The 21,409-nt window shown below is 43.1% G+C and overlaps 1 protein-coding gene across 2 annotated transcripts; it reads left to right on the forward strand.

Annotated features, from left to right (window-relative positions):
* The first annotated feature begins 1,624 nt into the window (after positions 1–1,624).
* Positions 1,625–20,486, forward strand: LOC121558391 (protein FAM118B). Of its 2 annotated transcripts, none has more exons than XM_041871791.1 (8): positions 1,625–2,014; positions 9,286–9,390; positions 9,595–9,898; positions 11,866–12,093; positions 18,165–18,293; positions 18,461–18,758; positions 19,032–19,097; positions 19,367–20,486. In XM_041871791.1, the coding sequence occupies exons 2-8, from the start codon at positions 9,293–9,295 to the stop codon at positions 19,378–19,380; spliced, it is 1,137 nt and encodes a 378-aa protein (XP_041727725.1). In that variant the 5' UTR covers positions 1,625–2,014; positions 9,286–9,292; the 3' UTR covers positions 19,381–20,486. The 2 variants fall into 2 exon arrangements, with proteins under 2 accessions (XP_041727725.1, XP_041727730.1); XM_041871796.1 differs by having other exon boundaries at positions 9,646–9,898.
* Positions 20,487–21,409: the final 923 nt, after the last annotated feature.

Here is a 21,409-nt window from a genome sequence, read left to right on the forward strand (position 1 = left end):
TTTTTTTAAAGCAGGCTGATTTGGTTTCATTTAAATTTCGTTATTGATAGTATGGATATACAGTACCAGTCAAACGTTTGGACACACCTACTCATTCCAGGGTTTTTCTTTTTACTATTTTCTACATTCTAGAATAATAGTGAAGACATCAAAACTATGAAATAACACATGGATTACCAATTTTGAAGAATCCATTTGATATATCCAAACTGGTGGGGAGAGTGCTGGGTAAAGTGAAGGCTGTGGGGATCACGAGGGGCGGGCTTGTTTAGATTTTTTGTTCTTCTGAGGATCAGAAGGAACGTGTGTTGTCTCACCAGATTTGAGAAGTTTGATGTGTCCTGTGTGTCTCTTCGGAACAGGTTAACCCTAAAGGCGGTAATATCTGGTGTTTCGTGGGAAGTCGATGTTGCAGAGATTAAAAATATTCCTGGAGTGATTGATGCTCATCGGATGAATCGTGTTGTGAATGAAGAAAAAGTGAAGAGTCTATCTGTTCTTTAGTTTTTTTATATGGAGTCTCTCCCTACTCAAGTGCAGTTGGGATATATAAACTACAGAGTCAGAGCATTTGTTCCAAGACCAATGCAGTGTGATCATTGTAAAGCTTTTGGACATTTGTCAAGTGTTTGCAGAAGGGAGAAGCCGAGGTGTTCAAGTTGTAGAAAATATTAAAGTCAGGGCTGTCCAGAGCATTTCATATGCAGTGGCTGTTAAAAGGGTTGAGGGTTCGATTGTTGCTCCTGAAGAGTCCATGGTGGTGGATAGGCCTTCACTGAAGGCTGCAGGGGTTGCCTTTCAACAGCAGGACCCAGATATGTTAAGAAGGTGGACTTTGTGGCCTTTATGGATATGGTGATTAATGGCACTGCCATGGTGGAGAGGAAGTCCAGGAAAATAGATATCATTGTGGATGCGGCGAACGGTTCCTGGGACTGAAAGACTTCTCGGCGGAGGAGTTGCATGGTGTATTGTCACAAGCCGTACCACCCTCTCAGGTCATAGAGCCTGAGAAGGGAGATATGGAGATTTGAAGGAAGGAAGAAGTGGGGGTTTTGGTTTTGTCAATGTGGTTTTTTATTGTTTTATTTTGGGTGGATTAAGTTAGTTTTCCCTATCAGGTATGGGTTTTATTTTGACATAGTTTTTTTTAACCCTTTCCAGTTAGTGGCGGTAATACACCTTTTGTAGGTTGTAGTCTGCCATAAAACCCACAGAAGAAGAAGAAGTAGTAGTGGGATTTACAGTAGTAGCAAAGATTTTTACAACTAAACCAAGATAGACCACAGCCTGTCGTTCAAATGAATGATAGTGGGCAGAACAAACAATGATGTGGTCAGAGCCTAGCTAGATCCTATTGGCGCGTTCTAGCATCATCTGCATATTTCCGTTAGGGAATGCCTACTCTGTGAGTGCGCGTGTGCAATAACTCAATTTGCCTTTGCACTCCTAAACAACGCGATTTTAAAAAACTTTTGCAAAGGGTAAAGTGTAAAAAAATTAGTCCACTCTGTTCATAACAGATTCTTGTTTTGGGAACAGAAAACTGTATTGAAATCAAATGTTTCGTCGATGAGAAAATGTGCAGAATACCGGCCAAAATCCATCACGTTCCATCTTCTCCCACTGCCGGCCAGTGGGATTCCTTCACTACCATATTTGGCAGTGAGTGGAAATGCCAAGCGGATGCTTCACATTTATACATCCGGTGAAATATCTGTCTCATTGTTCTTTCTGTGGTAGTCGCGTGCGGAGGACATACCTTGTCCAACTCAATCTTCGTTACAACACACACACTCCAGCTGCATGTGAGTCGAGAATTGTTTATAGCTAAATAGATTTCCTAAGGATAACATCTAGCAGGAAAAGGCACCCAGACTTCGCCATGTCAAGTACAACAATCTCAAATACCGTCTTTTAAAGCAGGATATGTCGGTAGACTGATTTTTAACTCGCAGTTGCACGCCAGCTAACTTTAACGCGACCAAAAAAGCAACTTGTTGGAGTTATCAGGGTAAGTGTAAATACTTGTGTGAATTTAACTTGCCAGTGTGTCTTATTTCGCAGCTTTAGTTAGTTAGCTCAACTTTACAACGTCATTCTAGATAGCCTACTGTACAACTTTTGCCAGCTGGTTAGCTAACGTTAGCCAGTTCTTCCTGACAGCGCACTTCACTTGCTTAGCTAGTAGCTAGCTATCTAACGTCAGCTAGCCAGTAACGATTTAGCCAAATAAGTGTACTGTACAGTCAGCTAAGCTAACTTTAGTTTATTGTTGTCGTACGGTCAATTTTTTAAATTCAAATTTCGCTATCATAAATGATTACGTCACCCAAAAAAAATGTTTCCATGGTTGAAGTTTTTAAGGAAATGTCTCCAGAAGGAGGAAATTATAATTCTAGTTTAGCACCAATACTATTATTGCAATAAAGATACAATAAATAAGCCTCTCGCACGACTTTGGAAGTAAGAAATGAAGATAATTCAGATGTCAAAGTTTAACAAATCATAGAACTCTATGCACAACTTGAGTTCTACCTTTTAATGCTGCAATATGTAACCTTTTGGGCGACTCTACTAAATTCACATAGAAATGTAAGTTATAGATCTGTCATTCTCATTGAAAGCAAGTATAATGCCCAAATCACGTCGTGACGTTTTTCATTACGCCATACGTCATCTTCACGGAGTTTTGCCCTCTACTGAACAGACAATTGTAGCAAAGAGTTGTGTAACTAAACCAAGATACACCACAGCCGTCGTTTCAAATGGGTACAAATTAGTCATAGTGGGTAGAACAAGCAAAAGCTAGCGAGATCCTATTGGCGCGTTCAAGCATGCATGCGCATATTTCCGTTAGGGAACGCCAACTCTGAAGTGCGCGTGTGCAATAACTCAATTTGCCTTTGCACTCCTAAACAACGCCATTTTTTAAAACTTTGGCGAAGAGTAAAGTCTACAAAACTTAGTCCACTCTGTTCATAACATATTATAGTTTTGAGAACAGAAAATTGTATTGAGATCAAATGTTTAATCGATGAGAATTAGCAGAATGTCGGCCAAAATCCATCTCGTTCCATCTTTTCCCACTGCCGGGAATTGGGCTTCCTCTACTACCATATTTGGTAGTGAGTGGGAACGCCAAACAGATGCTTCACATTTATACATCAGGTGAAATAGCTGTCTCATTGTGTTCTATCTGTGAGTGTACATTTACATTTTAGTCATTTAGCAGACGCTCTTATCCAGAGCGACTTACAGTTAGTGAATACATATATATATATATATATTATTTAAAAAATTTTTTATTTTTATACTGACCCCCCGTGGGAATCGAACCCACAACCCTGGCGTTGCAAACGCCATGCTCTATCAACTGAGCTACATCCCTGCCGGCCATTCCCTCCCTTACCCTGGACGACGCTGGGCCAATTGTGCGCCGCCCATGAGTCTCCCGGTCGCGGCCGGCTGCGACAGAGCCTGGATTCGAACCAGGATCTCTAGTGGCACAGTTAGCACTGCGATGCAGTGCCTTAGACCACTGCGCCACTCGAGTGTAGTGTTTGTAACGCAAGATGGAGGAGAGCCTGTCTCTCCTCAGAGATTACATTTATTTTGGGAGATATTACCTTTTCATTTGAGGATAAATATTGTTTCAGGTGATAATAGAACATGTTTTGTTTAGTTACTTTTACCTCTTAACTTTATTGCAAATCAAGCTAGCTTGCACTGCAGAGCAGCTAGCTAGCTAAAAGCTAGGCTAGGTTGAAGATACTGTTGCAGCTAGCAACCTCCACCTAACAATTATCGAAAACAAACGTCATTACCATCACAAACTTAAACTGGAGGCAACAGTCATAAAATATAATTTGCGTAACTACCAATGTGTATTAAAATAGTACTTAGTTATTGAAATGGGTAATTGTTTACAAGTTACTTGCTATCCCATAAAGCCATCACCGAAAAATACATTTTCATAGTCTCAGTTTTTGTAACTCCCTGTTCTCCGACGGACTCTGGCTGGACTGAAGACAAGGCAAAGTTGAAAAAATGTCTAACTATGCGGTGTCCATCTCGCAACAGAATCTTCAACCGCAAGGGGGCGTTGCGTTTTCGCTCCACTGTGGACGTCTCCATTGAAATGCATGACATCCGGTGCAACGTAACGGAGTGCTTATGGGGAATGAGAAAAAGGCTTAAGAATAAGATATGTTCTATGTGCGCTATTTCTATGCTTCCCGTTCTTACGTTTTGATTTTGAGTCTTTTACTTTCGGTTTTGTACACCAGCTTCAAACAGCTGAAAATGCACTATTTTTGGTTCTGGAAAATATATTTAGATGGTACAGCGGTTTACATGGTACAATGATTGTCTACACTATACTTGCTTGTTTTGTCACATAAACTGAAAATAGGCGAACTATTAGAACTTTAGCAACCAGGAAATGGCAGAGCGATTTCTGCATAGTGCATCGTTTAACAATTTCCACTGACAATTTGACAAAAACACATTTACAGGAAGAACTGTGCAGATACAAAGTCTGGTCACACAGAATAAAACTAAGGGAGATTTTACCGTTCTTTTACTAAACTTTGCATCTGCACAGTTTTCCTGAGTGTGTGTGTGTGTGTATATATATATGTGTGTGTGTGTGTATATATATGATATATATGTATATGTATATATATATATATATATATATATATGGAAGTTTACATACACTTAGGTTGGAGTCATTAAAACTTGTTTTTCAACCACCACAAATTTCTTGTTAACCAAACTATAGTTTTGGCAAGTTGGTTAGGACATCTACTTTGTGCACGACACAAGTAATTTTTCCAACAATTGTTTACAGACAGATTATTTCACTAATAATTCACTGTATCACAATTCCAGTGGGTTAGACGTTTACATACACTAAGTTGACTGTGCCTTTTAAACAGCTTGGAAAATTCCAAAAAATGATGTAATGGCTTTAGAAGCTTCTGATAGGCAAATTGACATCATTTGAGTCAATTGAAGGTGTACCTGTGGATGTATTTCAAGGCTTACCTTCAAACTCAGTGCCTCTTTGCTTGACATCATGGGAAAATCAAAAGAAATCAGCCAAGACCTCAGAAAAAAATGTGTAGACGTCCACAACTCTGGTTCATCCTTGGGGACAATTTCCAAACGCCTGAAGGTACCACGTTCAACTGTACAAACAATAGTACGCAAGTATAAACACCATGGGACCACGCAGCCGTCATACCGCTCAGGAAGGAGACGCGTTCTGTCTCCTAGAGATTAGCATACTTTGGTGCGAAAAGTGCAAATCAATCCCAGAACAACAGCAAAGGACCTTGTGAAGATGCTGGAGGAAACAGGTACAAAAGTATCTGCAGTGAGGGAAACAAGTATTTGATCCCCTGCTGATTTTGTACGTTTGCCCACTGACAAATGATCAGTCTATAATTTTAATGGTAGGTTTATTTGAACAGTGAGAGACAGAATAACAACAACAAAATCCAGAAAAAACACGTAAAAAATGTTAAATTGATTTGCATTTGAATGAGGGAAATTTGACCCCTCTGCAAAACATGACTTAGTACTTACATTTACATTTTAGTCATTTAGCAGACGCTCTTATCCAGAGCGACTTACAGGAGCAATTAGGGTTAAGTGCCTTGCTCAGGTGCACATCGACAGATTTTTCACCTAGTTGGCTCGGGGATTAGAACCAGCGACCTTTCGGTTACTGGCACAACGCTCTTAACCACTAAGCTACCTACTTAGTGGCAAAACCCTTGTTGGCAATCAAAGAGGTGAGATGTTTCTTGTAGTTGGCCACCAGGTTTGCACACATCTCAGGAGGGATTTTGTCCCACTCCTCTTTGCAGATCTTCTCCAAGTCATTAAGGTTTCGAGCCAGATGTTTGGCAACTCGAACCTTCAGCTCCCCCCACAGATTTTCTATGGGATTAAGGTCTGGAGACTGGCTAGCCACTCCAGGACCTTAATGTGCTTCTTCTTGAGCCACTCCTTTGTTGCCTTGGCCGTGTGTTTTGGATCATTGTCATGCTGGAATACCCATCCACGACCCATTTTCAATGCCCTGGCTGAGGGACGGAGGTTCTCACCCAAGATTTGACGGTACATGGCCCCGTCCATCGTCCCTTTTGATGCGGTGAAGTTGTCCTGTCCCCTTAGCAGAAAAACACCCCCAAAGCATAATATGTTTCCACCTCCATGTTTGACGGTGGGGATGGTGTTCTTGCAAGGAAGCAGCCACTGCTCCAAAACCGCCACAAAAAAGCCAGACTACGGTTTGCAACTGCACATGGGGACAAAGATCGTACTTTTTGGAGAAATGTCCTCTGGTCTGATGAAACAAAAATAGAACTGTTTGGCCATAATGACCATCGTTATGTTTGAAGGAAAAAGGGGGATGCTTGCAAGCCGAAGAACACCATCCCAACCGTGAAGCACGGGGGTGGCAGCATCATGCTGTGGGGTTGCTTTGCTGCAGGAGGGACTGGTGCACTTCACAAAATAGATGGCATCATGACGAAGGAAAATTATGTGGATACAGTGGGGGAAAAAAGTATTTAGTCAGCCACCAATTGTGCATGTTCTCCCACTTAAAAAGATGAGAGGCCTGTAATTTTCATCATAGGTACACGTCAACTATGACAGACAAATTGAGAGAAAAAAAATCACATTGTAGGATTTTTTATGAATTTATTTGCAAATTATGGTGGAAAATAAGTATTTGGTCACCTACAAACAAGCAAGATTTCTGGCTCTCACAGACCTGTAACTTCTTCTTTAAGAGGCTCCTCTGTCCTCCACTCGTTACCTGTATTAATGGCACCTGTTTGAACTTGTTATCAGTATAAAAGACACCTGTCCACAACCTCAAACAGTCACACTCCAAACTCCACTATGGCCAAGACCAAAGAGCTGTCAAAGGACACCAGAAACAAAATTGTAGACCTGCACCAGGCTGGGAAGACTGAATCTGCAATAGGTAAGCAGCTTGGTTTGAAGAAATCAACTGTGGGAGCAATTATTAGGAAATGTAAGACATACAAGACCACTGATAATCTCCCTCGATCTGGGGCTCCACGCAAGATCTCACCCCGTGGGGTCAAAATGATCACAATAACGGTGAGCAAAAATCCCAGAACCACACGGGGGGACCTAGTGAATGACCTGCAGAGAGCTGGGACCAAAGCCTACCATCAGTAACACACTACGCCGCCAGGGACTCAAATCCTGCAGTGCCAGACGTGTCCCCCTGCTCAAGCCATGTCCAGGCCCGTCTGAAGTTTGCTAGAGTGCATTTGGATGATCCAGAAGAGGATTGGGAGAATGTCATATGGTCAGATGAAACCAAAGTAGAACTTTTTGGTAAAAACTAAACTCGTTGTGTTTGGAGGACAAAGAATGCTGAGTTGCATCCAAAGAACATCATACCTACTGTGAAGCATGGGGGTGGAAACATCATGCTTTGGGGCTGTTTTTCTGCAAAGAGACCAGGACGACTGATCCGTGTAAAGGAAAGAATGAATGGGGCCATGTATCGTGAGATTTTGAGTGAAAACCTCCTTCCATCAGCAAGGGCATTGAAGATGAAACGTGGCTGGGTCTTTCAGCATGACAATGATCCCAAACACACCGCCCGGGCAACGAAGGAGTGGCTTCGTAAGAAGCATTTCAAGGTCCTGGAGTGGCCTAGCCAGTCTCCAGATCTCAACCCCATAGAAAATCTTTGGAGGGAGTTGAAAGTCCGTGTTGCCCAGCGACAGCCCCAAAACATCACTGCTCTAGAGGAGATCTGCATGGAGGAATGGGCCAAAATACTAGCAACAGTGTGTGAAAACCTTGTGAAGACTTACAGAAAACGTTTGACCTGTGTCATTGCCAACAAAGGGTATATAACAAAGTATTGAGAAACTTTTGTTATTGACCAAATACTTATTTTCCACCGTAATTTGCAAATAAATTCATAAAAAATCCTACAATGTGATTTTCTGGATTTTTTGTCTTCTCATTTTGTCTGTCATAGTTGACGTGTACCTATGATGAAAATTACAGGCCTCTCTCATCTTTTTAAGTGGGAGAACTTGCACAATTGGTGGCTGACTAAATACTTTTTTCCCCCACTGTATATTGAAGCAACATATCAAGACATCAATCAGGAAGTTAAAGCTTGGTGGCAAATGGGTCTCCCAAATAGACAATGACCCCAAGCATACTTCCAAAGTTGTGGCAAAATGGCTTAAGGACAACAAAGTCAAGGTATTGGAGTGGCCATCCATCACAAAGCCCTTACCTCAATCCTATAGAACATTTGTGGGCAGAACTGAAAAAACGTGTGCGAGCAAGGAGGTCAACAAACCTGACTCAGTTACACCAGCTCTGTCAGGAGGAATGGGCCAAAATTCACCCAAGTTATTGTGGGAAGCTTGTGGAAGGCTACCCGAAACGTTTGACCCAAGTTAAACAATTTAAAGGCAATGCTACCAAATACTAATTGAGTGTATGTAAACTTCTGACCCACTGGGAATGTGATGAAAGAAATAAAAGCTGAAATAAATCATTCTCTCAACTATTATCCTGACATTTCACATTCTTAAAATAAAGTGGTGATCCTAACTGACCTAAAACAGGGGATCTTTACTAGGATTAAATGTCAGGAATTGTGAAAAACGGAGTTTAAATGTATTTGGCTAAGGTGTATGTAAACTTCCGACTTCAACTGTGTGTGTGTGTGTGTATGTGTGTGTGTGTATATTACACACACTGGAAAACTGTGCAGATTTTTTTTACTGTGTAAATTGTTCAAAGTAGTCATGGTGCATAGAGTTTTATGGTTTGTTAAACATCGAAAGCAATAGTTTTTTGTTTGGCATACATTTTAAAGTAAAACATCGGGAGTCTAATTCCGTTACCGTGGAATTGCCCATAGTTAGGCATCTCACAGTACTTGGTGATTTACATCTTATCTGGGTTAGCCCCATGAATTTTCCTCAATGTAAGGCTAGAGTAAGGTTAATCTGATGCCCTGCCTTTGGTAGTAAGGGGACAGTGGGATCAAATTTGTATTGGTCACATACACATATTTAGCAGATGTTATTGCTGGTGTTATGTTATTACTGCCCTGTAAGGGTGCTGTTCTATGTATGATACATTAAACTGAGATCATGACTCTCTGTGGTCACTCCAGATTGCATTGCACTTCAGGTATTGCTTTGATTTGATGGTATTGTATGTATATTCAATCTCATGGTTCTCTTACAGGAGCCGAATGGCCTCTGTTGTGGCCTCTGTTGTGACTGTGAAGACCGAGAAGCGACCTGCTCATGCTGATACTCAGGATGTTGACTCCAACACCAAAAAACCCAGGTATCAAAAACTAATATGAGTAGCCTACATTTAGTACTCAGTTCCTGTTTATATGCCAATGCATTATTAATATTAGACTGGTCAGGAACTTTATCTCTTAGTTTCTGTTCCTAAACCCATTCTTTACCTTTTCAGCCTAGGTTTGAGTTCAAACAGCAGCCAAGTAAACTTGCCATGATTTGTTTAACCTTCATGTTGTTTAAGGATTTGGGAACCATCAATGGAACCATCACTCAATCTCTGCCTGCCCCAAAGGAAACTGCTGCCCAGCCTGAAGACCAAGCGGGCCCCCGAGCTGGTCCTAGTTATTGGTACAGGGGTGAGTTCAGCTGTGGCCCCTCAGGTCCCTGCGTTGCGCTCCTGGAAGGGTTTGATCCAGGCCTTGTTGGACGCGGCCAACGACTTTGACCTCCTAGAGGAAGAGGAGAGTAGGCGTTTTCAGAAGAGCCTGCAGGAGGACAAGAACCTAGTCCACGTGGCTCATGACCTCATCCAGAAGCTCTCGCCGGTAAGGCTTCCCCTCCCCCAATCCTGTGCACACACTGACAGACAGACAGCCAGACATGGACAGCACACTGTCTCCAGCTGGTTGAGACACGCCAGTGACTTGAATTGTACATTTTCCTTTATTGGGATTTGTAATCCTACTGGGAATGACAGAGGCAAGGAGTCAGCATAGTTCTATGTTTTATCTAAATTCTAAAACATTTGATTCAGGTTTCTGTATAAAAGGTGATGCCCTAACCAAAGTACAGCACTGATGGATTACTACAACACGTCATCATTCAATGCCTTGTTTTCAAAGCCACTGACAAGTTGGCTCAACCAGTTCTGGCACTCAGGCTAATTTAAAACAGGACTTTTAAGGCCTGTTATTTGATTCGCTTGATGAAGAAATCCCCCCCAGTGAATAACCTCCCAGGCCCGTTGCTGTTGGCTATGGATTTGGGGGCTTTAACATTTTAATGGGACTGCCTTAAAAAAAAAAAAATGTAATCACGCAGTAATGTGAATCCGGGAACACCGGTCCCAGCCAAGGTTTCCATTTAGCCTCGGAATAACAGAGCGCCCCACCAGACTAAATAGCTCACAATAGGAGACATAATTATCAGGTGATTACACAGCCATGGACCCTGTGGCAAATATTTTTCTGTTCTAAGGCCTGTGGCGCACCAATGCTTGCTATCTGCACATGTTCAGCATCTTATCAGTACAGGGCATGCAACTTTAGCGGATCATAAAACTATTGAATAGCAAATTTTGTAGAACCTAATATGCTGAAAGCGTAAAGAGAAGGAAACACATTGAAAAGAGGACTCTTGTAGCTTGAGGACTGTCGTAGAGTGTAGAAGGAGAAATGTGTTATTGCTTCTCCTTGTTTAATCTTTGGTCACATTGTTGCCCACCAGGCACAGACGTCAATTCAACGTAATTTCATTCAACCAGTGGGTGCTTTTTCACAGAACAGCTGAAGAGAACCAAGGCTTCTGCGAGAAGGGAGTGTCCCTTGTCTCAAGAAGGGATCAAATACCGGGTGGGACACAGCAGTTTAACCCAATAGTATTGGTGCTATAACAAGAGCAATCCAAACAATCTATATAGCTGTGGATTAGGGCTGTGTTTTGGCACGTAATGTCGGTTAATGAGCCTAATCTGAAGGTTACTCAGCGTGTTTGTGACCTAAATCCTTTCATGCTGTCGTTGAATGACCTAGGCAAAATGCTAAAGGCAATTATATTACAACTTTCCCTGTTTAGGATTAGATTTGTTGAAAACAACTCAACTTTAGTGTCAAATCCTAGGCTATATCAATCTCAGGATCAGAGCATGGTACTACTTTTACAGTATTTGGTAATTACATAAGTCCTCAAACAAAAGGAGAATGCGTTCAGTGCTGAAGTCAACAGCAGGGTGAGTGGGGAGCTAGATGCTTGCTCTTGGTGATAATGACTTCCTTCCTGTGAAAAGGGATCCTGTTAGTTAATGAGCCCACTAGATCTCTAATCTCTGGACAGTCCAGCAGTCAGCCAGGCAGCTCGCTTGTGCTGTGTGTGCTAAGCTCACCTCGACAGTGCTATTCATAGCGGGCCAGCCCTTCTCCTTTGTTTTCCTACAGCCACTGCCAGGTAGAGTGTGCGTTCTGCGTAGCTCTGAGTAATGAGATTTATCCATTAGACGGCCATAATCTCATGGCTACTCAAACAGCCTGCCCTCCAACTCTCTGCTCCATAGCCATTAGGCTCACCGTGTACAGCAACTGTTTACATGCCACTGCTACTGATAAAAAATAAATAAATCACCTTTCATTTACATGACTATAACAACCAGTCATAAACACTTTATTGTACCTTTAAAAAACAGAAAATACTTTTATAAAATGTCTCCCTCTAGTAGTTAATTACCAGCAGTATAATCTGTATAAACAATACACACCCACTAACCCCTATTCATTGTGCTCCTGCCCTATCATTGCAGAGAACAGGCAATGTGCGGTCCACCTTCTTCAAGGACTGTTTGTACGAGGTGTTTGACGATCTGGAGTGTAAGATGGAGAACGCGGGGAAGCACCTTCTCCGATCCGTACTACAGCTGATGGAGAGCGGAGCGCTGGTCCTCACCACCAACTTTGACAACCTGCTGGAGATCTACGCAGCCCACCAGGGATCGAAGCTGGAGTCTCTGGACCTCACCGACGAGAAGAAGGTAAAAACAAATCCTTTTCCCTTTAGAAAGATCTCTGTAGTCATGGCCTTGTGTGCTCATTAGGGCCAAATTCTAAATTGTGTGTGCATAACTGACTTTCACTGAAATAACAGTTTATGGATGGATGCCAATTCGGGATTTGCCGGAAAATGCACTATATGACCAAAGGTATGTGGACACCTGCTCGTCGAACATCTCATTGCAAAATCATGGGCATTGATATGGAGTTGGTCCCCCCCTTTGCTGCTATAACAGCCTCCACTCTTCTGAGAAGGCTTTCCACTATGTTGGAACATTGCTGCGGGGACTTACTTCCATTCAGCCACGAGCATTACTGAGGTCGGCACTGATGTTGGCTGATTAGGCCTGGCTCGTAGTCTGCTTTCAAATTCATCCCAAAGGTGTTCGAAGGGGTTGAGGTCTGGGCTCTGTGCAGGCCAGACATGTTCTTCCACACCGATCTCGACAAACCATTTCTGTATGGACCTCACTTTGTGCACGGGTGCATTGTCATGCTGAAACAGGAAAGGGCCTTCCCCAAACTGTTGCCACAAAGTTGGAAGCACAGAATCGTCTAGTATGTAATTGTATACTGTAGCGTTAAGATTTCCCTTCACTGGAACTAAGGGTCCTAGCCCGAACCATGGAAAAACAGCCCCAGACCATTATTCCCCCTCCACCAAACTTTACAGTTGGCACTATGCATTGGGGCAGGTAGCGTTCTCCTGGCATCCGCCAAACCCAGATTCGTCCGTCGGACATCCAAATGGTGAAGCGTGATTAATCACTCCAGAGAACGCATTTCCACTGCTCCAGAGTCCAATGGCGGCGAGCTTTACACCACTCCAGCCAACGCTTCGTATTGCGCATGGTGATCTTAGGCTTTTGTGCGGCTGCTCGGCCATGGAAACCTATTTCATGAAGCTCCAGACTAACAGTTCTTGTGCTGACGTTGCTTCCAGAGGCAGTTTTTTTTAATTTAATTTTATTTCACCTTTATTTAACCAGGTAAGCCAGTTGAGAACAAGTTCTCATTTACAACTGCGACCTGGCCAAGATAAAGCAAAGCAGTGCGGAAAAAACAACAACACAGAGTTACATATGGAATAAACAAAATGTACAGTCAATAACACAATAGAAAATCTACAGTGAGGGAAAAAAGTATTTGATCCCCTGCTGATTTTGTACGTTTGCCCACTGACAAAGACATGATCAGTCTATAATTTTAATGGTAGGTTTATTTGAACAGTGAGAGACAGAATAACAACAAAAAAATCCAGAAAAACCCATGTCAAAAATGTTATAAATTGATTTGCATTTTAATGAGGGAAATAAGTATTTGACCCCTCTGCAAAACATGACTTAGTACTTGGTGGCAAAACCCTTGTTGGCAATCACAGAGGTCAGACGTTTCTTGTAGTTGGCCACCAGGTTTGCACACATCTCAGGAGGGATTTTGTTCCACTCCTCTTTGCAGATCTTCTCCAAGTCATTAAGGTTTCGAGGCTGACGTTTGGCACCTCAAACCTTCAGCTCCCTCCACAGGTTTTCTATGAGACTGGCTAGGCCACTCCAGGACCTTAATGTGCTTCTTCTTGAGCCACTCCTTTGTTGCCTTTTCCGTGTGTTTTGGGTCATTGTTATGCTGGAATACCCATCCACAACCCATTTTCAATGCCCTGGCTGAGGGAAGGAGGTTCTCACCCAAGATTTGACGGTACATGGCCCCGTCCATCGTCCCTTTGATGCGGTGAAGTTGTCCTGTCCCCTTAGCAGAAAAACACCCCCAAAGCATAATGTTTCCACCTCCATGTTTGACGGTGGGGATGGTGTTCTTGGGGTCATAGGCAGCATTCGGCAGGCGGGTGCAAGCAGCGTTCGATTGAAGAGCATGCATTTAGTTTTACTAGCGTTTAAGAGCAGTTGGAGGCCACGGAAGGAGTGTTGTATGGCATTGAAGCTCGTTTGGAGGTTCGTTAACACAGTGTCCAATGTATACAAAATGGTGTCGTCTGCGTAGAGGTGGATCTGAGAGTCACCAGCAGCAAGGGCGACATCATTGATATACACAGAGAATAGTCTGCCCAAGAATTGAACCCTGTGGCACCCCCATAGAGACTGCCAGAGGTCCAGACAACAGGCCCTCCGATTTGACACATTGAACTCTATCTGAGAAGTAGTTGGTGAACCAGGCGAGGCAGTCATTTGAGAAACCAAGGCTATTTAGTTTGCCAGTACTGTCTTTTATCAATCACGTGTTATTATATCGTTTAGGACCTTGAGCGTGGCTGAGGTACACCCATGACCAGCTCGAAAACCAGATTGCATAGCGGAGAAGGTACAGTGGGATTCTAAATGGTTGGTGATCTGATTGTTAACTTGGCTTTCAAATACTTTCGAAACGCAGGGCAGGTTGGATATAGATCTGTAACAGCTTGGATCTAGAGTGTCACCCCCTTTGAAGAGGGGGATGACCGCGGCAGCTTTCCAATCTCTGGGGATCTCAGACTATACGAAAAAGAGGTTGAACAGGCTGGTGATAGGGGTTGCGACAATTTCTAACCCAGCTGATTTGTAGGGGTCCCGAATTTTGCAGCTCTTTCATGACATCAGCTGTCTTCTGAATTTGGGTGAAGGAGAAGCGGGGGGGCATGGGCAAGTTGCAGCGGAGGATGCAGAGCTGGTGGCTGGGGTAGGGGTAGCCAGGTGGAAAGCATGGCCAGCCGTAGCAAAATGCTTGTTGAAATTTTCGATTATCGTAGATTTATCGGTAATGACAGTGTTTCCTAGCCTCAGTGCCGTGGGCAGCTGGGAGGAGGTGCTCTTATTCTCCATGGACTTTACAGTGTCCCAAAACTTTTTGGAGTTAGTGCTACATGATGCAAATTTCTGTTTGAAAAAGCTAGCCTTTGCTTTCCAAATGGATTGTGTATATTGGTTCCTGACTTCCCTGAAAAGTTGCGTATCGCGGGGGCTGTTCGATGCTAATGCCGTATGCCACAGGATGTTTTTGTGCTGGTCAATGTCAGTCAAGTCTGGGGTGAACCAGGGGCTATATCTGTTCTTAGTTCTGAATTTTTTGAATGGGGCATGCTTATTTAAGATGGAGAGGAAAGCACTTTTAAAGAACAACCAGGCATCCTCTACTGACGGAATGAGGTCAATATCCATCCAGGATACCCAGGCCAGGTCAATTAGAAAGGCCTGCTCGCTGAAGTGGGGGGCCAGTAGAAAAATGTATGCACTCACTAACTGTAAGTCGCTCTGGATAAGAGCATCTGCTAAATGACTAAAATGTAAAAAAGGTGTTTTAGGGAGCATTTGACAGTGATGAGGGGTGGTCGTATGACCGCGGACGCAGGCAATGAGGCAGTGATCGCTGAGATCCTGGTTGAAGACAGCGGAGGTGTATTTAGAGGGTAAATTAGTCAGGATGATATCTATGAGGGTGCCCATGTTAATGGATTTAGGGTTGTACCTGGTAGGTTCCTTGATATTTTGTGTGAGATTGAGGGCATCTAGTTTAGATTGTAGGACGGCCGGGGTGTCCCAGTTTAGGTCACCAAGCAATACGAACTCTGAGGATAGATGGGGGGCAATCAATTCACATATGGTGTTCAGGGCTGAGGGGGGTCTGTAGCAAGCGACAACAGTGAGAGAGAGGTGGATATTTAGAAGAAGAAGCTCAAACTGTTTGGGCACAGACCTGGATAGTATGATAGAGCTATGCAGGCTATCTCTACAGTAGATTGCAACTCCGCACCCTTTGGCAGTTCTATCTAGACGGAAAATGTTGTAGTTGGGAATGGACATTTCAGAATCTTTGGTGGCCTTCCTAAGCCAGGATTCAGACACTGCTAGAACATCAGGGTTGGCTGAGTGTGCTAACGCAGTGAATAACTCCAGTTTGGAACTCTGTAGTGAGTGTTGCAACCGAGGACAGACGATTTTTACACGCTTCAGCACTCGGCGGTCCCGTTCTGTAAGCTTGTGTGGCCTACCACTTAGCGGCTGAGCCGTTGTTGCCCCTAGATGTTTCCACTTCACAATAACAGCACGAACAGTTGAACGGGCAGCTCTAGCAGGGCAGAAATTTGACAAACTGACTTGTTGGAAAGGTGGCATCCTATGACAGTGTCACATTGAAAGTCACTAAGCTCTTTAGTACGGGCCATTCTACTGCCAATGTTTGTCTATGGAGATTGCATGGCTGTGTGCTCGATTTTATACACCTGTCAGCAACGGGTGTGGCTGAAATAGCTAATTCTCTAATTTGAAGGGGTGTCCATATACTTTTGGTCATGTAGTGTATTAGTTAGGTAATGCAGATCTAGGCTCTGTTGCAGAAGCTACACTAGCATACCACTTCACTATGAAGCATGAACGTTTAAATGAAATTGGGATTATCGTTTAGAAAATATCAGTGGAGTTATCACAAAACTACCACTAACAGGTCCCAATCATCATTTATTTTTATTTTTTTTAAATACCTAACACAACAATGCTGTAATGTTCGTAGGAGATGTGTATCTTTGAAATTATTTGCCACAGATATAAAGCACTCCGCACGTCATAGTCATTAACTGTTGGAAAAATGGCAGAGTGAGACAGGAACGCAACAACCGTGAAGTCATGTATGGCAATACTTTGAGAAGTGAAATGAGAAGGTGGTGAAATGCAAACTTTGCGAGGTAGAATTGAGCTGCAGTACAGGTGCAATGCTTAACCATTTGAACCGTTGCTGGCAGTAGCGCAGGACCCCAACAACAGACATTAGACAGGCTCTTCACGCCAAAGAAGTGCAATAAGGGACAGAGTGAGAAAAAGAGAGCCCTGATTACAGAAATGATTGCAGTTGATATGCAGCCATTGTCAATGGTAGAGGATGTCCGCTTCAATGCCCTGATGGCATATCGAGAACCAGACAGCCTGGATGGAGAAATTGTACAATGATTGCTCTGCAAGTATGAAGTGTGAGCTCTCAGACACCCCATAAGTGGCATTAACAACAGATTGTTGGACGTCTATGAACACGCTGTCATACATCACTGCAATGAGCCATCACATTGATGAGCAGTGGGACATTATGTCCCATGTGCTGACCACTGAGAACATGGAGGAGAGGCACACAGCAGAGAACCTAAAAATGACATTAACTACCATTTGTTGCTTAGTGGGTTGGGCACAGCAGTAACGTGAGCGCCGTCTGGTAGCCAATGGTAGATGGAACCGCATTGGACCAGATCTGCATTGTAATTCACATGTCATTTTAATGATTTTTTTCCAGAATGTTTTAAAGGATAAAAACAATTGCAGTTTAAACGTTAAATGTTTTACATTTGTCATATCTATGGAAGCAATATATTGGGCATGTATTCTAAGTGGTATGCAAGTGTGGACATTGGAACATAGGCTTTGGCCCCATGTGACCTTAAGATGCCATCAGAGCTGTTAGGGGAAGTTGTCTATGAAAGACTGAGGGCATGACAGTTTAACTATACTACTATCACAGGTTTAGGCTCACAGCACAGGGAATGCTCTTACACATAAAACATTGTTTAAGGCTTATTGAAGGTGAATTCAAGGGAAAGTATTTGATTCAAAGCCCAACATATGTCTTTAAACTAGACAAAATGGTCAATGCATTGACCTGTGAAGGTATTTTGTCTCTGACAGAAGTAGGATGTAGTTAGCATATGGTGAGTTCAAAGTTCATCCAACTGTTCTTAACATTTATGGATTAATCAATAATGGTATTTGATCAGAAATAGGAACTAACATGACAAATAGATTTTTCCTTAAGTAGAACTTACGAACACTATCCCTTACCTTAGCAGGGACCCAACATGGATTGTTATTTATGTAGATGCATTAAAATAATTGACTATCTTTTTAAATGATTCACATGTATCTATGTATTAAGCCTGCGATATTGACCTTCAGGTGCGGTATTTATGCAGTCTCCATCAGGACTAAGATCCCTGTCTGACATTAGCGGTGTTACTCCCTACCCAGTGAGAACAGGATTTGGTGTGATGGACTGTGAAATGTGTGTGTGTGTGTGTGTGTAGGTCCTGGAGTGGGCTCAGGGGAAGAGAAGTCTGAGTGTTTTGCACATTCACGGTGTTTACACGAATCCCAGCGGTATTGTACTGCACCCTGCTGGCTACCAGAATGTACTGAGGAACACTGAGGTCATGGTGAGCATTGAGACAGGCAGCCTTTCTAAATGATTCCCTGGAAATGTTTCAGCACTTAGCAGTTAAATTTTTTTCAACCAATTTAAGACCCATCGCATTGTGTTAAATTGTAGAAAAGTCAATTCTGTCAGTGTCTTAATGCAAACTGAACTCCATTGGTTTGACAGAGGGAGATCCAGAAACTGTATGAGACCAAGTCGTTTGTGTTCCTGGGCTGTGGGCGCACGGTGGACGACACCACCTTCCAGGCTCTGTTCCTGGAGGCGGTCAAACACAAGTCGGACCTGGAGCACTTCATGCTGGTGCGGCGCGAGGACGTGGGAGAGTTCAAGAAGCTGCGGGACAACATGCTGGACAAGGGTATCAAGGTAATCTCCTACGGCAACGAGTATTCCGACCTGCCCGAGTACTTTGAACGGCTGGCCAACGAGATCTGCAACCGCGACGCTGTCACTAACGGCTGGGGTAAGGAAGCCAGTTTCAGTTAAATTACACTCTCACTGTATGTTTAGTAATCATACTGTATCCATTTCCTACAATAGATCACTTATTATTTGGTGGTATGTTTGTGTAAATCATAAAACTATCTATTTAGGGCTCTTATGTTACGGTGATGCTACTGTGGATTTCTATTTTAGTGAGCCGAGTTACATTTGCCTGTGTTTAAACATGAGGTGATCCTTTGTTTGCTCTCACTATTATTTATTGTTAATCTGTTGATTTCATTGATTTTCATAGGATCTCCCTCCCAAGAAGAACAGGAAACCCAGAATGGCTTTCATTCACAGAAAAGCCTCCTTCAAGGTTAGGATTGTCTGTGTCTCTTTTGTCAGTGCTCGCATGCGAGAGGCATTTCCCAAAATCCACTTCATCCTCCCATCTTAGAACCAGTTTTCCCCTGCATGCTTTTAGAATATACATTTTTATTAAGCTTATATCCAGGCTTTTCATAAGCGAAAACTGCATTGGAATTCATACCCCCTACACACAACTGGCTTACCTGTAATGCATGGCAGTCCGTGGTAATATACAGTTGTTGGTCCTTGTATTTTACCTGTTCTCCTTCTGCCCAGACTATCCTTCTTGACAGGCACAAAACAAGCGGGAGTATCAGTCATTTTCATCCACAGTTCCTTCAGAGTTCAGGTCTGGTTTCATTGGATCTACTACTACAACTCCTCCAGGCAGATATGGGCCAGAAGAGACCCATGTTACTACTCTCTAGTCACCCGCTTATTGTTTTTATTTTCTTCTGGACCGGTTGTCATGACAAAGGGAAAGACCCAGCCAAGGAGCTAACAGGAAAGTAAACTTAAAGCAGCTGTACACCCTGGCAACCCAATTTAAATGTTTCCCTACACCCTGACATCTGGAATAGGATGTTGGAAAGGGCAATGGAAGACTGATAGATGTGTGAAGTAGGGATGACATAAGGACAGGTCCCTGATCTGGTTTCTCAATCAACATAATTTGGAAATGAATCCTGTCCTGAATGGATGTAGTCAGTTAGTCCAGTGGACAGTACTGAGGACCTAGATATGCTAAAGACTCCTTGAGTTTGAAGAGAAGCAGGCGTGGCGAAAATGCAGCACAACACATCCACATCAGAGGTGGACGGGCTCATTATAATGGCTTGAATGGAACCGAGTCCAACGTGGTTTCCATATGTTTGATACCGTTCCATTTATTCCAGACATTAATGTGCCTGTCCTCCTATAGACCAGCCTCCTCTGATCCACATACTATACAGTACACAGCTCTTCCCATCCTCCCCCCTTTAGGATCAACAATGCCGTCCTCTTATAAAACTGTCAAGTCTCAAAGCATACAGCATCAATAGGTGTTAACCATGTATACTCTGAAAATAACACAAGCCAGTATTCAATGCTAACTTGAAAGCAGCAAATTCAGTGTTCAATCTGTGAAGCAATACTTGATACAGTTAAGGATGGTTACATGTGTATGGCAAACATGTTTAAAAGTTTTGAGAATCTTGTCTGCAAGTTCAGCAGAGTGACGTTCCATTGAGTTAGGAGAGGCATCTTTGTAAAGTAACAATCACTTGGCCACTCGTGCTGAAAAAAGATTGTATACTGTCCTTTATAAGTCTTTTGTATTAATACTGCATGTTTTGTGAAATCTGTGAAGGTATTTAAGTGCTATTTAAAAAAAATTAAACCTTTGGGTATCATACAGTGCATTTGGAAAGTATTCAGACCCCTTGACTCTTTCCACAGTTTATTCTTATTCTAAAATGGATTCAATAGTTTTCTTCCCCTCAATCTACACACTATACCCCATAATGACAAAGCAAAAACAGGTGATAATTTATGCTAAAAATAAATACAAATGAAATAACATTTACATAAGTATTCAGACCCTTTACTCAGTACTTTGTTGAAGCATCTTCTTGGGTATGACGCTACAAGCTTGGCACACCTGTATTTGGGGAGTTCCTCCCATTCTTCTCTGCAGATCCTCAAGCTCTGTCAGGTTGGATGGAGAGTGTCGCTGCACAGCTATTTTCAGGTCTCTCCAGAGATGTTTGATCGGGTTCAAGTCTGGGCCACTCAAAGACATTCAGAGACTTGTCCCAAAGCCACTCCTGCATTGTCTTGGCTGTGTGCTTAGGGTTGTTAAAGGTGAACCTTCGCCCGAGTCAGGTCCTGAGCGCTCTGGAGCAGGTTATCACAGTACTTTGCTCCGTTCATCTTTCCCTCGATCCTGACTAGTCTCCCAGTCCCTGCCGCTGAAGAACATCCCCACAGTATGATTCTGCCACCACCATGCTTCACCGTAGGGATGGTGCCAGGTTTCCTACAGACGTGACGCTTGGCATTAAGGCCAAAGAGTTGAATCTTGGTTTTTCATGGTCAGTCATTTAGGTGCCTTTTGGAAAACTCCAAGTGGGCTGTTCTGTGCCTTTTACTGAGTGGCGGCATCCGTCTGGCCCCTACCATAAAGGCCTGATTGGTGGAGTGCTGCAGAGATGGTTGTCCTTCTGGAAGGTTCTCTCATCTCCACAGAGGATCTCTGGAGCTGTCAGTGACCATTGGGTTCTTAGTCACCTCCCTGACCAAGGCCTTTCTCCCCAGATTGCTCAGTTTGGCCAGGCA

Source organism: Coregonus clupeaformis, chromosome 5 (assembly GCF_020615455.1).
Source record: "Coregonus clupeaformis isolate EN_2021a chromosome 5, ASM2061545v1, whole genome shotgun sequence".
In the NCBI taxonomy this organism is placed as follows: Eukaryota; Metazoa; Chordata; class Actinopteri; order Salmoniformes; family Salmonidae; genus Coregonus; species Coregonus clupeaformis.

Coding starts and splice junctions, on each gene's coding strand:
- LOC121558391 (XM_041871791.1), top strand. CDS start 9,293: ATGGCCTCTGTTGTGGCCTCTGTTGTGACTGTGAAGACCGAGAAGCGA. Junction 9,391..9,594: donor TCCAACACCAAAAAACCCAG/GTATCAAAAACT, acceptor ATGTTGTTTAAG/GATTTGGGAACCATCAATGG. Junction 9,899..11,865: donor TCATCCAGAAGCTCTCGCCG/GTAAGGCTTCCC, acceptor CTATCATTGCAG/AGAACAGGCAATGTGCGGTC.